This window comes from Hypanus sabinus, chromosome 22, assembly GCF_030144855.1.
Source record: "Hypanus sabinus isolate sHypSab1 chromosome 22, sHypSab1.hap1, whole genome shotgun sequence".
NCBI lineage: Eukaryota > Metazoa > Chordata > Chondrichthyes > Myliobatiformes > Dasyatidae > Hypanus > Hypanus sabinus.
Window position 1 is genome coordinate 24,022,699 of NC_082727.1, and position 14,782 is coordinate 24,037,480.

Genomic DNA, 14,782 nt, shown 5'->3' on the forward strand with positions numbered 1-14,782 from the left:
TTGTCTTCCCAGTGCTGATGCCGTCGAATCTTCCTGCTCCTGAAACTTACAGTCACCGACTGTGACCACAAAAGGAGGATGCCGTTTTCACGTGGTACCGCTGTCAACCCAGGCAAGGGTTAAACACACCGATAGCGTTCCACCGGTCACCCCTTTGTCCACACCGTGAGCAAAAACCCCACCTTTGTTCTGGACACACAAAGCTCAACCAGTGTCTTCCTTGGTGTCTGGTGTGTCTGCTTACAAAGCCAACTGACCTTGTATATATCCCACAAGTACTGAACACTAGCTGTCCATCATATAGTTCCGCCCTTCAGTTTCCAAGGCAACTCACAGACTTTCTCTCTCTCCATTGCTGAAATAGCACACAAGGTGTCCACTCCCTCTTTCTCTTTTTAAAGGAACAGTCCACTTCGGATAATCCTTCAGATCTCGTCACATAAGATACACCCAAGAGTGTTCAGGAAGCAAAATGGTTGTCGTGCAGTGCTTTTATAAGAGATGCTGGCATTTTCTTCAGTACTGACATTTTCTTGTTTTTGTTATTTATTTCCTTTTATTTAGCAAACTAACAGCAGGGTTACTTTAGCTACTAGGAACTGCTCTAGTGTCCAAAGAAGTTTGGAAGATGACCATGCCTATTTCTAAATCTGCTTCTGATAGACTCTGAGATATAGATCGTCAGGCCATGGAGATTTGTCAGCTTTTATTCTATTATCTTCATATATCTTGTACTGATTTTTTCCAGTTCTTCTCTTTCATTAGGCCATTGGTTCCCTAACTTACCTGGAAGGTTATTTGTATCTTTCTTTGTGAAGATAGGACATTTTAATTTTCATTAACATCATTCTGTTCACATTTTTCATACACATTTTTACAATCAGATTTTATATTTATTTTCCTTTGATTAATTCTAAACTGCTCTGAATCCTTGGGTACATTGCTTTTTTTCTAGCAAATTTATTTCTCTTTGGATATGCTATCAGTTGTATATTTAATATTTCATTAGTCTTTGAGTGATATTGTAAATATATTGTCTGATTAAGCAGTCTTTGTTGTTTAAATAATGCATTGTGGGTTATATGTAAAAGTACATAAATAGCATACATCATTATGCCTCCACGTTGTATGTGCACACCACATTTAAAGTAAAAGTGAACCAAAGATACTTTATACCCAGCTCCATGTTTTTGCTTTCAATTAATTTAAAAAACTAAACATAACAATGGTGATGAATCCAAGACAACTACCTACCTGTTGAAGTACAGCAAGACGTTCAAATTTTAAAAAGGCACAGCGAGAAATGGTCAAATTTTTAAAACTTGAAGTACAAATATTTTTCTTCACAAGAGGAGAAAGTTGTTTGAGTTTAAAAAAAGGCAAAAAATAGAAGAATTTACAGGTTCATAAACTATGAGTACCAAGTGATAAGAATTATAAATCTAAAAATAGAGCAGAAATGGCTGGCTACATTGGAAAGATAGACACATTTGATTGCACAAGAGATAACTGGAGAATGCATACTGAGCAAATTGAAATGTATTTTGAAGCAAATGAAATAGAAAATGAGAGGCAGGTGCCAGTTTTGCTGAGTGCATTGGGTTTAAAAGCATACAGTTTGCTTAGAAGTTTGTCAGCTCCAACCAAACTGGATGAAATGAGCTTTGCTGATATTGTGAAAGTCATGCTAGAACATTAGAACTGAAACCATTGTAGATTGCAGAATACTTTAGGTTTCATAGGCAGAATCAAAAAGAGGGAGTCTATTTCAGCATATGTGGCTGAATTGAAGAAGTTGTCTATGCATTGTCAGTTCAGTAATGGGCTTAATGATTCTCTGAGAGATCATTTAGTTTGTGGAATCTTACAAGAAAGTATTCAAAAATGGTTCCTAACTGAAGCACAACTTATATTTAAAAGAGCAGGTGAAATAGCTGTATCAATGGAAACAGCAGACAGACACAATTGAGTTGCACTCAAGAATGAACGAGAGTGTGAACAAAATTGCAGCATCTAGATGGAGGCTTGCCTGGCTGAATAAATTGTGTTACTATTGTGGTAGGGGCTCACATACACCAGACTGATGCAGGTTCAAAGGTGAAACTTGAGAAAATACAATGAAGTAGGACATATACAAAGAATATGTTGGGCAGACAAAGTAAACAGACTGCACAGGGAAGGAGAAAGACAAAAAGTCAAGTTGCAGTTTCAAGAAGAGCACTAATAATCAGCATGATGTTGGTGAAAAATCTGATAACAATGAGAGTGACTGGGTAGCCTTGAAATTTACATTGTGAAAACTAACAAGAGACAAGCAATATGGCTTATACCAGAAGTGAATGACAAATAAATTGAAATGAAATTGGATATCAGCTTGGTTGTTTCAATCATTTCACAAAATGAATTTGAATAGTATTTCAAAGATACTAAACTGAAGCCTACAGATATCCAGTTAAGAAATTACACTGGAGAAAAGATAACTCCTGTGCAAATGACATTTGTAATTGAAATAAAACAGCCAACAAGCCATGTTGGGCTGGTACGTTACAAAAACAGGAGGGCCCATGTTATGGGGATATGAGTGCCTGAGACAACTACATCTTGGTTAGAGATCCATCCATCATCTGCATACCACATCCTCTGCAATATAGTCACTGTTCAGGGCTGGCATGGAATATCTCAAGCATATCAAGGGTAAAATAGTGTTAAATGAAAATGCTGCACCCAAGTTTTGTAAACCCATCTAGTTCATTATACTATCCATGTTGAAGTAGCCAATGAACCAGATCACATGCAAGCTGAAGGAAGTCTTTCCGAGGTTAAGTGGGACTTGTGGACAATGGCAGTGGTCCTAATAGCCAGAATTAATGGGTCTGTAAGGATCTGTGGTGATTTTAAGGTCACCTTCAACCCAGTACTGAAAGTAGATTAATACCCTCAAAGTTAGATGATATCTTTGCAAACCTCTCGGGAGGAAAACATTTCAGCAAAATGGACTTAGCTGAGGCTTACCAATGGAGATGAAAGAAGAGTCCAAAGTGTTTCTCATCATAATCACTCACAGAGGGCTTTATTGCAAAAATAGGCTTATTTTTGGAATAGCATCTGCACCTGCACTCAAACAGAAAGCCATGGACCAGGTGCTGCAAAGCTGTCCAGGTACTCCGTGTTCCCTGGATGACATCATTGTTATCAGTAAGACTGACAAGAAGCTCCTTATGATAATGTTAAAAGGATTAGAAAATTATGAGCTCAGAACATGACCCAACAAGTGTGAATTCAATATTTTAAGGCAGTGTTAAAAAGATAAGATTATGGGCTCAGAACATGACTCAACAAGTGTGAATTCTTTAAACCAAACATCACTTATTACAGTCACACCACTGACACACAAGTATTACACAAGTGTGCTGAGAAAATTCAATCAGTAGTGGATGCCATAAGGCTACAGGAGATGTTGCAGTTGTGGCCCTTTTTAGGATTTGTCAATTACTCAAATAGGTTCTTGCCAGACCTGGCTACTGTGCTTCAATCCTTGAACTCATTACTACAGATGGGGAAGACATGGTAATGGACAGAGCAATATGAGGTGGCTTTCAAAAAGGTAAAGGAAATGGTGATATCAGATACTGTACTCATATATTATGATGCTCACGTTCAGAAGAAAGGTATTCAGAGCTACACTTCCTGCAGTCCCGTAATGCCTAAAACCACCACAGAGGAAGCCCCAAAATCTGAGGTTGTTTCACAGCAACAAGTATCACCTGCCTAGCAGAGGAAAGACATTAAAGTTCAATGTTCAAAGTTAATTTATTATCAAAGTATAAATATGTCACCATATACATCCTTGAGATTCATTTTCTTGTGGGCAAATATCACTCCGCTATTTAAGAAGTGGGCAAGGAAGCAAAAAGGAAATTATAGACCTGTTAGCTTGACATCGGTGGTTGGGAAGTTGTTGGAGGTGATTGTCAAGGATGAGGTTACGGAGTACCTGGAGGCATATGACAAGATAGGCAGAACTCAGTGTGGTTTCCTTAATGGAAAATCCTGCTGACAGACCTATTGCAATTTTTTGAGGAAATTACAAGTAGGCTAGACAAGGGACATGCAGTGGATGTTGTGTATTTGGATTTTCGGAAGGCCTTTGACAAGGTGCCGCACAAAAGGCTGCTAAACAAGATAAGAGCCCATGGAATTACGGGACAGTTACATATGTGGATAGAGTGTTGGCTGATTGGCAGGAAACAGAGAGTGGGAATAAAGGGATCCCATTCTGGTTGGCTGCCAGTTGCCAGTGGTGTTCCACAGGGGTCCGTGTTGGGTCAGCTTCTTTTTAAGTTGTATATCAATGGTTTGGTTTATGGAATAGATGGCTTTGTGGCTAAGTTTGCTGATGATACAAAGGTAGGTAAGGGGCCAGTAGTGCTGAGGAAACAGGAAGTCTGCAGAGAGACTTGGATAGGTTGGGAGAATGGGCAAAGAAGTGACAAATGAAATACAATGTTGGAAAGTGTACGGTCATGCACTTTGGTAGAAGAAATAAACAGGCAGTCTATTATTTGAATGGGGAGAGAATTCAAAGATCTGAGATGCAATGGGACTTGGCAGTCCTCGTGCAAGATACCCTTAAGGTTAACCTCCAGGTTGAGTCAGTGGTGAAGAAGGCGAATGCAACGTTGGTATTCATTTCTAGAGGAATAGAGTATAGGAACAGGGATGTGATGTTGAGGCTCTATAAGGTACTGGAAAGACCTCACTGGGAGTAATGTGTGCAGTTTTGGGCTCCTTATTTAAGAAAGGATGTACTGACATTGGAGAGGGTTCAGAGAAGATTCAGTAGAATGATTCCGGGAATGAGAGGGTTAACATATGAGGAATGTTTGACCACTCTTGGACTGTACTCCTTGGAGTTTAGAAGAATGGCAGGGGACCTCATAGAAACATTTCAAATGTTGAAAGGCATGGACAGAGTGGATGTGGCAAAGTTGTTTCCCGTGGTGGGGGAGTCTAGCACGAGAGGGCATGACTTAAGGATTGAAGGGTGCCCATTTAGAACAAAGATGCGAAGAAAATTTTTTAGCCAGAGGGTGGTGAATCTGTGGAATTTGTTGCCACGGGTGGCAGTGGAGGCCAAGTCATTGGGTGTATTTAAGGCAGAGATTGATAGGTATTTGAGTAGCCAGGGTATCAAAGGTTATGGTGAGAAGGTGGGGGAGTGGGACTAAATGGGAGAATGGATAAGCTCATTATAAAATGGTGGAGCAGACTCGATGGGCCAAATGGCCGACTTCTGCTCCTTTGTCTTATGGTCTTATGGTCTACTCAATAAATCTACAGAATAATAATCATAACAGAATCAATAGAAGACTACACCAACTTGGGCATACAACCAATGTGCCAAAGACAAGAAACTGTGCAAATGCAAAAAGAAATGAATAATAATAATAATAATAATAATAATAATGAAAAATAAATAAACAATAAATATTGAGAGCATGGGATGAAAAGTCTTTGAAAGTGAGTCCATTGATTGTGGGAACATTTCAATTATGTGGCAAGTGAAGTTGAGTGAAGTTATCTCCTTTGGTTCAAGACCCTGATGGTTGAGGGGTAGTGACTGTTCCTGAAGCTGGTGGTGTGAGTCCTGAGGCTCCTGTACATCCTTCCTGACGGCAGCAGGAGGAAGAGAGCACGTCCTGGGTGGAGGAGCTCCCTGATGATGGATGCTGCTTTCCCGCGACAGCCTCCACAGTGATTAAATCTTTAGGCCTGAATGGGACAATTTAAAATTTACTCTGCTGAGAATGTTTGTATAGTAGTTGTATTATATAGCATACTGTATATATAGTATATGTTGTGTGCATGTATATGTGTATGTGTTCATAAGTTGAGATACGTTCTATATTGAATTAGAGTTTATAGCTGAGCATAGGGGAGTGCTGTGTATTTAATATTTAAGTACTATTGTAAATATATTGTTTGATTAAACATTCTTTGTTGTTTAATCATCCTTTGCAGGTTATATGTAAAGGTACATTAATGGCATATATCATTATGCCACCAGCACATACGTGCACAATTTGCTTAAAGTAAAATTGAAACTAAGATATGTTATTCCCAGCTCCCATGTTTTTGCTTTCAGTTAGTTTAACGTTTTGGAGTTACAAAGCACTATTCTTTCATTACCTTTGTACATGACTGTTGAACCAACTTCCCTGACTTATTTTTATACCAGCAGGATTGTTGTGACTTGTATATTTATTCTTTAAATATCATCTGTTGTCAGTCCGCCATCATTGAATTTAAATCCCCACTTTATCTTATGCTCACTAATCTCTTAATATAGCTTTCAAGAAGTCCAAATACATCCTGTTGTCCAGTAGGAAGGGGGGCTTGGGCAGCTTATCGCTCAGATTTGGCTTATAGAATCACAGCACAGAAACAGGCCCTTTGGTCCATCTAGTCTGAGTCAAACTACTGTACTGCCTAGCACTATTGTGTTCAATAACAAAACTCCTTTTGAATAGAAAAAAGAATTTTTTGCTTAGAATTAAGTTGAATGGCAATCGCATTAAAGATTAGAAGACTTGTTTCCTTAATACAAGGATCAAGGAGTGTGGCGGTTTCATCGACTGGAGTTTTGCCACCAACCCTTACGTGAATGGTCGATTGGCAATGACCCGTAGCATTGGGGATGTGGATCTCAAGCCATACGGAGTAACTGCTGAGCCAGAAGTTAAGACTGTGGAGGTAAAATGTCTGAGCCTCACGTGTGATCTCTTGCACATTTCTTATCCAAATGATTCATAACTGCAGCACTTACCTATGGCTTTGCTCTACACCTTTACTAGTTGGAACATACAAAAGATTGTTTCCTTGTCCTGACTACCGACGGAGTTAGTGCGATTATGGAGCCCCAAGAAGTGTGTGATGTTGTAAAAAAATGCCAAGATCCACCAGAAGCTGCAGCCGTCATTAATGAGCAGGCAAGGACAGACGTTTGATTAAAACTCTCAGTTCTGCATGAGCAGCTTGTTTGCAATGACCTTTTATCGTAAATTATCTAGCTCTTATGCAATCAGAATCAGATTTATTTTTATTGATTTATATGATGTGAAATTTGTTGTTATGAAGCCGGGTAAGCGCAAAGATATAAAATCACAATAAATTACAAAAAAAAATCAGTGGTGCAGAAAAAGAGTGTTGAGTTAGTGTTCATGTGGTGAAACACCATTCACAAATCACCCTGCTATCTAATGAGATCATGACTGACCAATGCTGGCTTCAACTCCGGTGTCATTTTTATACCCTTCTATTTCTTGATCCCTTCTATTTCTAATCCACCACTTTAACAAATTCTAATGATGCTGTGACTGAGAATTCCAGAAATTCATCATCTCTTGTAACAGGAAATTTCTATGTATATCAGTTTTAAACGACCAGTCCATTTTTTACTCCTCCTCAAATGAAACCATCCTATACGCTACTCTATTAAGCCTCTTTAGGGCCCTGTATGTTTGAAGAAGATCACATTTCATTCTTCTAAACTCCATGGAATGCAATCCCAAACTATTTAATCTTTCTTGATAGACAACTCTGTCACTTCAGAAATTAGCTCAGTGAGTCTTCTTCTCATGTTAATATTATCCAGTGTTCTCCAGTATCCAGTTTATTATCCAGTAAACTTCTCCAGTGTTAATATTATCTTCTTTTAGGTAGGGGACTAAAACTGAATGCAGGTGGGGCCTCTCCAACACTCTTGTAAGAAAACTTCTCAGTTTTTAAAATCAAGCTGCTTTGCAATGCAACTCTGTTTGCCTTCCTGACTTGTTGAATATGCCTACTTGTGCTTTGTGAGGTCCCTTGTTCTTCACTCATTTTCAGTCTCCCACCATTTAGATGACAATTCTCCTTATTTCTCTTACTAAAGTGTTGGTCATGGTCTTACTGAATAACTGGTAGAGAATGTTGTAAATCAGAGAGACGGGGGTAAGGGAACATAGTTTTCCGAAAGTGGTAGCGGGTAGACAGGATGGTGAGGAAGGCATCTGGCATTCTTGGCTTCATCGGTCCTGGAGTCGGGATATCATGTTTCAGCAGTACAAGTCTTTGGTGTGATTTACACTTGGAGGATTGTGTGAAATTCTGGTTACCCAGTGATAGGAGAGATGTCACAAGGTTAGAAAGGATGCAGAAAATATTAACAAGGATCTTAATGGGATGGTAGAGGTGGGTGCAGATGGGAGATTGGTGCCATTAAAAGTCACTCGGACAGGTACGTAACTAGGAAGGGTTAGAGTGACATATGCCAAACATAACTATATGGCTTAGATCGGCATGTGTGATGGGTCAACGGGCTGTTTCCAGGTTGTACAACTGACTCACCAATCACTTACCTAGTCAGCAGTCATCTGACTCATAGCTCTTTCCATTTCATTTACTGAAAACTGCTGCGTGTTCTACTGGATCCTCTCCCCTTGTCGACCATTGCTGCTGAGTGTAGTTTGCATCTTAATTAAGTGCCATTCCTCACTGTTATTTGGCATTGTTTTGTCTACTTGTTGACTTTCTACATTTATAATGGCATTTTGCTTTATCAATAACTAAGCTTTTCCCCAGCTTACACTTGTTGCCTGAGCCTCTAAGAGGTTAATATTTTGTAGTCCAATTTTAGTTTTTTAATGTAACTTCCAGGCGTTACAATATGGTTCCCAGGATAACGTGACCACTATCGTTGTACCGTTTGGAGCATGGGGAAAGTACAGCACCTCACTCACTTGTACGAGTTTTGGAAGAATGATGGTGGCAAGCACTCGATGGCATTGAACACTGATATCGGAATCTCTTTTGTCTGGATCTTATTTGTAAAAGCATTATTTTTACAATCACTGATGTAGTTTTAAGTTTTGACTACATATTGAAATATCCTTTTCAGAAGACTATATTGTTTCTCCACCTAAATTATTAACTTATAAATGATACTGATATTACTTTTATACAGAGCACTGCATAGCTATCTTTTCCAGTCACTCAACCATTGAAACTGGCCATTGCTGAAGTTAGCTTGTAGCTACAGTTTGTTATGCATTTTTGTGTTAAGTCAACAGCATCTTTTCTTGTCGAAGTAATATTGATGTCGATAGTGCTTGCTGCTATTTGTATAAAAGTGACACTGCAAGTTCTGGCAAGATCCAGGCATGGAAGTAAATTCTGAAGCAGTAAGATCTGATTTTTCAGAGATCTGCTTCACTGGGTGCTGTTCCCATGCTCCCTTAAGATCAATGTGTTCTCTTTCCTTCGATCCCTTTTAACTTAGCTAATGCATGACACCTTTTTTAAAAAGTAAATCAGAGTATGTATGAGTGTAAATTGGAATAATGTTCAATAATCTGGAAAACTGGCTTGACCAACAGCACCCCAGGCCCTGAATCATGGAGTTAATTGTCTCCAGAAATGTATAACACTGTTGTAGCTTTTGCAAAATGCTATTTTGCTGACTATATTTTAAAGGATGAACCATTGGCTTGATAAATATAACCAATTTCTCGCCCATTTTCAGTACTCTTTTAATATGTTAATCGTTGCCAAGCAATCTCATGAGTACTGTTTCCTACAAGTTGTAATTGTTAGAGGTTTAATATTTTAAAACTTGTCCGTGTTTTACTCACCATTTTAAAACTGTTCAAAACATTACAGCACAACTTACACATTATAACCCATTACAGCAATATTTAATAGCTGTATGTAAATAGAATGAGCTGAGAATCCAGATTCAGATTGATTGTGTATGGCATATTCAACAGTAAAACTCTTTTGTACCTGGATGTACACTATTTGTCAATTTTTATTCCTCTTCATGAAATGACACCACATAGATGGAACGATTAAAAATACTTTTCTGGGTGAAAATAGATTACTAAAAATCGTGGATTCATTGCTCTTGTTTTCCCACTTGTCCTGGTGTCAGAACAGGATTCCTAGAAACAAGTCCATCTAACTCATTCAGAAGGCCTCTGATGGACTTTTAACTAAAGCCAGGATGAGGGAACATATCAGTCCTGTCTTAGCTACCCTGCATTGGCTTCCTGTATCTTTTAGAATTGATTTTAAAGTTCTCTTATTTATTTGCAAAGGACTTAATGGTTGAGACGAGTACAGAACGGAATCACAGGATAGTTTTCATTTTGTAATCCTCCTTGAGCTCGCAGGTCTTCTTCCACAGGTCTGCTAAATTTAAACAATCTCCCTCAGAAGATAATTGACAGGTCAATTTTTTTGAACTACTCTCCTGAATTGTAGAATTCTATACCTGAAACAGTAAGGGATGTAGTCTCTATTGACACTTTTAAACACCAGCTCAAAACCTATTTATTTAACTTTCCTTTTAACTTTTTGTCTTTTACCTTCATATTTATTTTATTTTTAAGTTTGCACTTTATCCCAGTGTAAAGCTGTTTGAGCTACATCATCTGTCTGAAAAGTGCTCTATAAATAAGGTAGTTATTGTCTAATTTACCCTTTGTTATCTGTGCTTTCAGATTCACTGTATAATCACTTGATAAGCAAGTATTTTTCCAGCTTTCACTTTGACCACCTCCTTCCCACCACATTTTGACCTGTCACGTTCAAAGTTTGAAGTAAATTTATTACCAAAGTACATGTATGTCACCGTATACGAACCCCAGGACCATGTTCTTGCGGGCACGCTCAGTAAATCCAAGATACATAATAGAATCGGTGAAAGACCAAATATGTCAGCCAAACAAACAAATGCGCCAATACAAAAGGGAAAAAAATCATAATAATAAATAAGTAAATAAATAAGCAATACATATCAAGAACATGAGATGAAGAGTCTTTGAAAATGAGTCTATAGCTTGTGGTTCGGTGAAGTAATCACCACTGGTTCAAGAGCCTGATGCTTGAGGGGTAATAACAGTTCCTGAATTGGTGGTGAGAGTTCTGAGGCTCCTGTACCTTCTTCCTGATGGAAACGCCAAGAAGAGTGCATGACCTGGGTGGTGGGGATCCTTGATGATGGATGCTGCTTTCGTGTGACAGCGTTCCATGTAAATGTGCGGAATGTTTGGATGGACTGGGTTGTATCCACTGCATATTGTAGGATTTTCCATTCAAGGACATTGGTGTTTCCATACCGGGCCATGATGCAAGCAGTCAATATACTTTCCAGTACATGTCTATAGAAGTTTGTCAAAGTTTTAGATGTAATGCCTTTGCAAACTTCTAAGGCAGTGGAGGCACTTCCGTGCCTTCTTCGCAGTTGTACTTACGTGCTGGGTTCAGGACAGGTCCTCTGAAATGATAACACCAAGGAATTTAAAGATGCTGACTCTCTCCACCTCTGATCTCCTGATGAGTTCTGGCTCATGGATCTTCAGTTTCCTCATCCTGAAGTCAATGATCAGCTCCTTGGTCTTGCTGACTTTGAGTAAGAGGTTGCTGTTGTGGCACAACTCAGCCAGATTTTCAATCTCCCTCCTTTATGCTGATTTGTCACCACCTCTGATTCAGCCAACGACAGTGGTGTCATCAGCAAACCTAAAGATGGCATTGGAGCTGTGCTTAGCCACACAGTCATAAGTGTAAAAGTGTGTAGGGCAGGGGACTAAACACACAGCCTTGTTGTGCACCTGTGTGGATGGAGGAGGAGATGCTGTTGCCAATTCGAACTGACTGGGATCAGCAAGTTAGGAAATTGAGGATCAAATTGTGTAGGGAGGTATTGAGGCCAAGGTTTTGAAACTTATTCTTTATTTTTGAGGGGATGATAGTATTGAATGCTGAAATGTAGTCGATAAAGAGCATCCTGATATATCCATTTTTGCTCTCCAGATGTTCCAGGGTTGACTGAAGAGCCAATGAGATGGCATTGGCAGTGGACCTGTGAATCTAAGTCACTTCTCAGGCAGGAGTCGATATGTTTCATCACCAACCTCTCAAAACACTTAGTCACTGTGTATGCAAGTGCTCCTGGGCAATAGTCATTAAAGCAGGTTGCCACATTCTTCTAAGGCACGGGTATAATTGAAGCAGGTGCGTACCACAAACTGCCGAAGAGAGAGGTTAAAGCTATCGGTGAACATTCCAGCCAGTTGATCAGCACAGGTCTTTACTACTTGGCCAGGTACCCCATCTGGGCTGAATCTTTTCCGTGGGTTCACCCTCATGAAGGATGCTTTCTGGTCAGCCTGAAGAGATTGGAATCAGGGTCTTCAGGGGCTGTGGGAGTTCGTGAAGGTTCCTCCATGTTTTGATGGTCAAAGTATGCGTAGAAGTCTCTGACCTCATCTGGGAACAATGTCCTGTTATCACCTTTGTCACTTGACTTCACTTTGTAAGAGACGATAATATCCATGCCCTGTCACAACTGTTGAGCATCCTCCATTGATTCAAGTTTCATCCAGAATTGCCGCTTCACCCGTGAGATGGCTTTCCGGACATCCTGCCCGGATCAGTTGTATTTTACTTGGTTGCCAGTCTTGAATGTCTCTGATCTGGCCCTCAGCAGATTTTGGACTTTGTGGTTCATCCAGGACTTCTGGATGGGGAGGACTCTGAATGTTTTTGTGAGCACATATTCATCTATAGCTGTTTATATAAAGTCTGTGACAACTGTGTGTTGATTTAGATCCGCTGATAAGTCCTTGACCTCGGCACAGTCCACCAACGCGAAGCAATCCAGTAGCCACTCCTCTGCCTCCTGTGACCACCTTTTTGTTGTCCTAGTCTCTGGAGCCTTGCTCTTTAGCCTCTGCCAGTAGCAGGTAGGAGAAGGACAGCCAAGTGATCAGATTTCCCAAAGTGCGGTCTAGGCCGGGAATGGTAGGCATTCCTTATTGCAGTATAGCAGTGGTCTAATGTGCTGGGACCTCTGGTGCTACAGCTTATATGTTGATGTTAATTGGTCAGGGTTTTCTTCAAACCAGCCTGACTGAAATCCCTGACTATGGTTTGAAATACGTTAGGGTGGACTGCTTCTTGTTTGGTGATGGCAGCATGCCGCATCTCGTGCCTGTATACAATCAGCAGATGGTGGTCTGTACCTTGTGGTCAGGATCACAGAGAAGAATTCTCTTGGTGATTAGAATGGTCATTAGGTGTTCCAGTGCTGGTGAACACGAGTACGATTAAACTGCCACATCGGAGCATCACAGAGGGTTTATTATGAAGCACACACCCCCCTCACCTTTTGCCTTTTCCAAATCAGCATTTTGAGCAGTTTAGTCCATCCTGTGGATCAAAAGCCTTCCCTTGCCCTCTCCACTTCACTCGCCAGTGACTGGTCATCGGAACTTATTTTTGGAGTGCTGCTATTGCCCCAAACACACATAGGCTGGACCCCTGACACACATGTGAGACTCAGTAGCACAAAATGAGTTGCTAATGTTTTCAGGTGCAGAACTTCCACTGATTAATGTGGGAATGCAATAGGCATTAACTAGTCTTGATTAATAACCCAGCATAAACCACTGTGGAAAGATGGTCCATTATGCTGTTTAAAATATTAGATTTGTGAATAAAAGTAAATTAACATGGAATTGCTTATACACATTTATTAAAATTTACACTTAAGTCAGTTATGCAATTCACTCAGAACAAGCATCAAATCTAACACATGCAAGTACGTACATTAGATATTTTGCAGTCAAAGTACTTTATGATTGACATGACGTTCCTAGTGAATCGTGTACCAAGGGGATCTATTGCACTTCATTTCACAATTGACAGGGACAATGAAGGGAAAGCTCTCAATTTAAACACATCTGGAATGCCTCACACTTGCTTCTCTCTGGTTCTGGTCACCCATTTCAGAAATATACAAAAGAAGGAAAAAGAACACTGACGATACTCTGTATGTTACTATCTACAGAGAAAGCGGCATTGATATGAGTATCTGAAGCATATAAGTAATTCCTAAGTTAATAGAGTTTAGGGATCTACAGTATATTTCAGCAAAGTTCCATCATTTTTCTACCATTGTACATTCGTAGATTCCTCTGCTTTTTGTTTCATTATTCTTCAATTGTTTTTATTTCTGGGATTCTGTATTTTTCATCATTGTGAAACTTGGAAACACCACAATTCCATGCTTAATAGAATCCAGGATGATATATTTTATTCACACTAGTCTCCTGCAATTTGGACTCCCAGGTATACTCTAATCCAGGACGAGGAGAAGCTTGAATTTAGGACCACGGAAATTACTATCATCTCTCACTGGCAGAGCCTGGGATCATGTTCATTCAGGAATATAGGGATCCAGGTCAATCCAGTCAAGAACTATAGAAAATATGCGTTGATCCACCAACTTTTATGATATGAGATTATAAGACCATAAAACAATGGAGCAGAATTAGGCCATTTGGCCCATTGAGTCTGATCTGCTATCCCATCATCGCTGATTTATTATCCCTCTCAACCCCAATTTCCTGCCTTTGTAACCTTTGATACCCTGACTAATCAAGGACATGTCAGCCTCCACTTTAAATGTACTCAATGACTTGGCCTCCACAGCTGCCTGTGGCAATGAATTCTACAGATTTACTAACCTTTAGCTAAAGAAACTTCTCTGTTGCAAATTGACGTCCCTCTCATCTGAGGCTTCCACTTAATCTGTGTATCATCCATAAACTTGGCCACAAAGTCATCAATTCCGTCAACTAAATCATTCACACATAATGTGAAAAGAAGCAGTCCCAACATCAGCCCCTGCAAGACACCACTAGTCACCGTAAGATATTAAGATCTCCAAGCACTT

General features: G+C 39.7%; 1 protein-coding gene across 1 annotated transcript in view; it reads left to right on the forward strand.

The window, feature by feature from the left end:
• Positions 1-8,829, forward strand: part of LOC132379747 (protein phosphatase 1K, mitochondrial-like) — a 29,049-nt gene extending 20,220 nt beyond the window's left edge. Inside the window, exons 4-6 of the mRNA XM_059948033.1 lie at positions 6,609-6,753; positions 6,855-6,989; positions 8,698-8,829. Coding sequence (XP_059804016.1) covers positions 6,609-6,753; positions 6,855-6,989; positions 8,698-8,829 — 412 coding nt within the window. The remainder of the gene's footprint in view (positions 1-6,608; positions 6,754-6,854; positions 6,990-8,697) is intronic.
• The last annotated feature ends 5,953 nt before the right edge of the window (positions 8,830-14,782 follow it).